General features: G+C 51.9%; 1 protein-coding gene across 1 annotated transcript; it reads left to right on the top strand.

The window, feature by feature from the left end:
* The first annotated feature begins 1241 nt into the window (after nt 1-1241).
* Nucleotides 1242-2913, top strand: LOC136111850 (reprimo-like protein). Its single transcript, XM_065856261.2, has 2 exons — nt 1242-1260; nt 1467-2913. The coding sequence occupies exon 2, from the start codon at nt 1849-1851 to the stop codon at nt 2182-2184; it is 336 nt and encodes a 111-aa protein (XP_065712333.1). The 5' UTR covers nt 1242-1260; nt 1467-1848; the 3' UTR covers nt 2185-2913.
* Nucleotides 2914-6478: the final 3565 nt, after the last annotated feature.

Here is a 6478-nt window from a genome sequence, read left to right as displayed (position 1 = left end):
GGAAGCTCTGGGTATGGAGGTCCCTGTTTGGACGGAGGTGAGGAGCAGGCAGGAGTGCGATGGGTGCAGGAGAGGCTGGAGCTGGAGCCACCAGAGGGAGCAGAAACTCCTTCAGTGTGGGTACAGGAGCTCCCACCCGGGCTTGGGCACCAGGGATGCTCTGCTTTCCCCTGGAGATTATTTTCCTGGCCCTCAGGATAAAGAGGAGCAGATGCTCTTGTTGGATCATGGCTTTCCACCTCCCTCCCGTAAGCAATTCTGCTGCAAGCTGCCCTTGCACGCCAGGCCGCCCTTCAGGGAGCAAACGCCACATGCAGAAAAGAGCAACAAGTAAAAACCCAAACCAAACAGTTTTTCAGCCCCTGAAGTCGCAACAGCAAAACAGGGACACAAATCCCAGCTGCCCGAAAGGAAAATCGATTGACACTGTCTCTCCCATCCCCAGCCAGCCTCACGCTTCTGCCTGGAGCTGCCATTTATCAGTTCTCATTTAGGTTTATTCAAATCCCCTCCAGGGGCTGGGCAAAGAAGGCGAGCTGAGGTGTACACAGATAAATCAGGGCAAGGTCCCCGCGTCGTGGCTGGGGGGTGATCTCCTGTGCTCTGCCATCCAGATACGTTTCCAGGCAAACACCGACAAGCTGAGCCGGGCTGTGGCAGTTCCGTGGGCACAGTCCTGGGATGGGCAAGGTCAGGACTAAGCCAGACAAGGCTGAACACCCTGACTTGGGCTTTCGCTTTGGGAGCTTATACAGATAAGGAGAGGGAAAGGATGCTGAAAATTCCCTTGGGATGCCCTCAGTGGGGCTGAGGGGCCCAAAGGAGAGGGTCTGTGATGCTCCAGCCGTGGGTGCAGCACTGATGCTGCTGTAGGACCCAGCGGTGGGGACAGGGCAGGGGTATAGGGCAGAAATCAGGGTGCAGCATCCCAGTGCTCCCCTTTGGAGGGGCTGAAGGGGGTGAAAAAGGAGACAAAGGTACCTGCAGGGGAAACCCTGAGCCCGAGGAAGACAAAGAAGCAAGGGAGGGGGATGAATCCAGCTCTCATCTGGAGACACAGGACAGGAATCACTGAGCAGAGCCGGGGGTGGACAGGGCTGGATTGGGCCAGCGCTGCTCTAAGGAGTGGGTGGCACAGAGCAGCAGCGGGATCGGTGGCAGCAGCGGTGGCCTGATGCTCAGGGGAGCCAGCGTGGGGGGGACAGGGACCTGCCAGCGGCCCAGGACCAGCAGGGACTTGTGGGCTGCTTTTGGGAGCAGGTGGGGGCTCTGGGGGGAAGAACGAGTTGGGTGCAGGGTTTTGGGAGTGGGTGGCACAGGGGTGGGTGCTGGCACTCGTGGGGGTGCACACGCGTGGGGAAGGGGGGGCAGCCTGGGTGAGCGTGGAGGGGGAGGAAGGCGGTGCTGGGGGGGGCGCTGGAAGGGGGTGGAGTTGCTGTTCATTTTCTTTCTTTCTTTGAACACAGTGGAGACTTTGAGCTTGGAACTTGCATTTGTGGAGCTCCCAGCCGTCAGCAACCAGCTCTCCCTCCCGTGGGGACAAGGTGGCAGCTTCGGGGGAGCGGCGAGGACAAGAAACATGGGACAATCTTCTGTTGCCATCCTCTCCCCCGAGTCCCCTTCGCCTTTCCTCTCTCTCTCTTCTTTGGCTGGGGGCTCGTGCTAACGCTGCCGGTGCCAGGACGGAGCATCCCTCCGCTGCACGAATTCCCTTCCCGCCTGCTCGGGAAGTTTCTCCTCCATCCCAGGGTGGTGAGAAGAAAGGCAGGAGGCGGTTTGGAGTGTGAGGGGTGGGCAGGGGGACACCAAGTTCCTCTCGCCTTCCCCAGAAATTTGGGATCATAGACCATGAACAGCTCCTTTTTCAACCAGACTCTCCTAGAGCCAGGGGCTTACCCCAACAGGACTCAGGGCTTGGGGATGCTCATGGCCTGTTGCAATGGGACCGGCTCGGTGCTGGCGACCGATGGCGGCTCCTCGGTGCTGGCGCCCGATGAGAGGAGCCTCTACATCACACGGGTGGTGCAGATCGCTGTCCTCTGCGTCCTCTCCTTGACTGTCGTGTTCGGCATCTTCTTTCTGGGCTGCAACTTGCTCATCAAGTCGGAGAGCATGATTAACTTTCTGGTGAAGGACCGAAGACCTTCCAAGGACGTGGGAGCTGCGATCATGGGACTTTACTGAAGCCACCGGGCTTTTGTAGGCAAGTGACCTGTCTGGATCTGGTGCTGAGATGCACTTTCCCTGGGGGGGAGTGGAAAGGTGGGAACGCATCTTTTAATATGTCTGTGTCCGTGGGAAAGCAAATCTGTGCTTCCCAGTCAACAAACTCTGTTGTGGTGAACGGGGCAGTCTCCCCAGAGTTGTACGAAGCACAATAAATGACCAGCATCGTGTTGCATGCAGAAATGGCTGAAGTTTTGCATGAAACTCGCAGAAACGGTGATAATGTGCAGATCTGGACTCTATTTTCTGTTACCTTGGATACCGCTACCTGGGATTTAGGGCAAAATGCGTCGCACAGAGCGCATCTTTGGCCATGGGGCAGGGGAAGGGAAGTGCCGGGTGGGTGGTACAACAAAACCTGCATGCTACAAAATGTGTCTGTTTGTATTTCGGACCTCAAGCACGCACCTTCTGGTAGAGTTTTGTAACGAGGAAAGCATGTTCTTCCTTATTTTCCTGAACCATCCTGCTAAATAAACTGGTACTTTCTTCTTTTACACTGTGTCAAAGGAAGAAAAGAACCCAGGTAAATACAAAAATGCACTTCAACCCTAAAACAAGAGCATGCTTCGTTTTGTATACAACTGCCTTTTTCCAAGTGCTATGTTGTTACAGTCCCTGATATTTTCGTAGTTTTTTGAAAATTGGTGAATATTCAGGAAAAAAAAAGAACCTGTTTCAAAAGAATTTTGTGTTGTCTTCATTTTCTTTCTCTGTGTATGTGGAGTTGTTAATTCAATCCTTGTTCCAGATATAATCATCTCACCTGCCAATTTAACTCTAATTAGAGATATTTCTTAAAAGCAGAAAGTAGCATAAATTTTTCACAGGCAAGTATCTGTTACCACTAGGAAATATATTCATCAGGGACTATGTATGTCAGGCTTATATTAAATATCTGCACAGTTCTGAAGCAGAGATTCATAAAGATACATTGAACACTTCTTGCAAATCAAAATTTCAGCCTCTGAATTCAAACCTCCAACTCCTCTCATCCTGATGAGCTGTCAAAACTAAATTATGTGAGACGAGGAGGACTCCTGACCTTTGTTCTGTGATGGAATTACAGCTCTGTCTGTGGGTGTGAGATGGAAATAATTGGAGTTTTGTTGCGCCAACAATATTCCTGCTGGCTCCACTTCTGTAGCGGGAAAGCAATCCCGGATACCGGAGGTGCTGATGATCTGATCTGCTTGGATGTAAATCCAGAAGAACAGCTCTCTGCCTTTCCCAGGAGGAGGAACAAGATTAGAGTATATTTTGTAATTAATCAGTATTTGTTGAGCACCATCATTAAGGTTTGCACAGTGTATTGGTGGATTAAACCCAACTAGTGCATAGATACATAGAATCATTTAGGTTGGAAAAGACCCTCAAGATCATTGAGTCCAACCATAACCCACCCCTGGCACTGCCCCATGTCCTGAGAACCTCATGTCCGTCTGTCCAACCCTCCAGGGATGGTGACTCCAGCACTGCCCTGGGCAGCCTGTTCCAATGCCCCACAGCCCTTTGGGGAAGAAATTGTTCCCCACATCCAACCTCAACCTCCCCTGGTGCAACTTGAGGCCGTTTCCTCTGCTCCTGGCGCTTGTTCCTGGGGAGCAGAGCCCGACCCCCCTGGCTCCAAGCTCCTTTCAGGCAGTTCAGAGATCAGAAGGTCTCCCCTCAGCTCCTGTTCTCCAGCTGAACCCCCCAGGTCCCTCAGCCGCTCCCATCACACTTGTGCTCCAGCCCCTCACCAGTAACTGCCCCGATTCCTTCCCCATCCCAGTCTCACCAAACAGACACCACTGCGGGTCCTGCCTGCTGGAAGGGAGGACACTGGGGGCACCACAATGCTCCCCAAATCTCATACCCTGGAAACCCAGCTGCCCTGCTCCAGAGGCACGAGTCCTGCAGCCAGAGGACGAGTTGGTCACTCCAGGGCTTGCATAAAGAAAACAGACCATAATGGCTCTTTCTGCTACCTTTCCAAACAAATAGCTCTGTTTTTAATCTCACGCCTGCTCATTTAGCTTAAACTCACAAGTGGCTCCCTAGAAAACTCACTGGCTCCATAGAAAATTAAAGCATATTTTTTATTTATTTTTTTTTAAATGGGACTTATTTAATGTTATTTTGATTTATTATTTTTAATTGTTGTTTGTAGCATATTAGCTTCCAGGATGTCACCGGGGTGCCAGGAGTTGTGCATGCACGACTGAGAGATGCTGCTGGATAAAGTACAGCAGAGACAGGGAGGGAAGGGACGTGCTTATGTGGATGCTGGTGGAACTGGCTGCACTGGTTTGAGCCACTGGTCCATCTAGTCTGCATCCCTTCTCTGAAAACAATAATGGTTTTGGGCAGTACGTGGTTATCCCACTAAAGGGGAATGGCTTCTTGACCCCCATCAAGAGCAACCTGCGCTGGACCTTCACAATCCTCCTTCAGGAACATCTCCCTATCTCCGGGCTGGTCCCCACTTGCCCTGGTTCTGTTCCAGCTGGAATATCTTATTTCTAGACAGGCAGCAGGGAAACAGCAGAGAAAGGTGAGTGTGAGAGCATTTCCACAAAGAGAAAGCCTCTGCCTCTGTAATCACTGATTTTACAACCGGGGAAAGTAAGATGTGGCTTGACCCACGTGAGAAAATCCAGCAACCCTGGCCATACAGTACTGGGAAAAAACCCAGATTAAGGCCCAAACACCACCCACCTCCTCCCCAAATGCCCTAGCACTCCTGGCTGAGGGCAACAAAAGAGTTAAATGAGATGAGACAGACAAACAGATTAGGGGGAAGGGAGGATCCCAACCTGAGCCTGGCACCAGATGTACTGGAGTGTGTGCACCAAACATACACAGTATTTAATAATTCCTGAGAATTGCCATGGTAATGAAGCGCAGAGTCAGGTTGTTATGGTAACAGCCTTTTTTTTTTAGGCAGTGAGGCATTACCCAGGTTGTAACCTCAATCCAGACTGAACACATTTCTGAGAGCCCCAAAAATAAAAAAGAAGTAAAAAAATCAGATTAGATAAACAGTTTCCTGTCTCTTGTCTGGCACTTCTGGGCTTGTTCTGCAGGTAGGTGGAAGGAACCAGGTTGTTATAGGCACACGTTGCCCTGGAAATGTTGGGAATGGCTGGAGTGGATCTGCAGGTCCAAAAGCGAGGGCTCATGGGGGTGAGGGGCTGGACCCCTCTCGGGGGTGGGTCTGGGGTGCTCTGGCACCACCTGGTTTCACTGCCAGCCATCTGACCTGGCTTCAGGTGTGTCCTGGGAAGGACACGTGTGTCTGTCCAAGTGTATGCGCACAAGAGAGCGGTCACGGACAAGCCTCACACCAGCTGAGCCCACAGAAGGATGCTGTGATCCCAGCCCACCGTTACCTGCATCCCGAGCGATGGAGCTCCCAAAGCTGCTCTCCAAGATCAGGCGGGCTGGAAAGGAGGTAACAGACCACTTTTCCTAGAGCCACACAACAGACATAAGAAGAAAACACATGTTTCCTGAGCTCTGGAGAGGTATCCAGGCTGCTGTGCTCCCCGCAGGACCATCCAGCAAGAATAGAAATCTATGTCTGCAACTTGCCTTCCCATCAGTGGGCAAAAAGGCACTTCCATCTCCCCTCCCAAGCCTCCAGCAAGTCTGTCCAGCTGATCCTCATACTGAGTTTTAATTTAGTGCTGGTTAAATCAGCAGCTTTGTGAGTCTGTTTTCTATTAATGAAGCCAAGACAGCAGGTGTAGGGGTTCACTTAGCAGAGAGGTGGTTTGAAATGCGCGGTGCAATTACTCAGGAACATCGCTCCGTAAATCCCCACTGTGGCTCAGCATGGTTATCTTGTATAGACTCTTTGAGAGCCATTAGCCTCTAGATAAAGCCTCTGTAGTCCATTAGCTCTGCCAGGGAGGGACAAGTTGATGCCATGAGAGTCATGTACTCAAGGGAGGACTGAGGCCAGATGATGACAGAACTCAAGAGCCAGCATTGCCTCACAGCTTCAAAGAAACCTGCCGGTTTCCCTGTTTGAAAGGAAAACCTTTCTCAGTTTCTGTGTGTTCCCAGCTGCTCTGCTGCTGTGGCTGCTGATGGTAGTTTAGCTGGGAGTTGCTCAGGTCCCCCGTTCCACCCTGGCCCCACGCGTGAGCCTGCCTGGAGCTGCTCTCCGGGCACAGGGCTCGCTCCACAGGGCACAGAAAGCTCCTCACCTCCAAATAAATGTGGGTCATCCCCCTTGCTCTTTGCCAAATCAGAGCTGCTGTGG

The sequence above is a fragment of the Patagioenas fasciata genome, chromosome 22 (assembly GCF_037038585.1).
Source record: "Patagioenas fasciata isolate bPatFas1 chromosome 22, bPatFas1.hap1, whole genome shotgun sequence".
Classification (NCBI taxonomy): Eukaryota; Metazoa; Chordata; class Aves; order Columbiformes; family Columbidae; genus Patagioenas; species Patagioenas fasciata.
The sequence above is the reverse complement of the archived record's forward strand: the minus strand, read 5'-3'. Positions and strand labels throughout refer to the sequence as shown.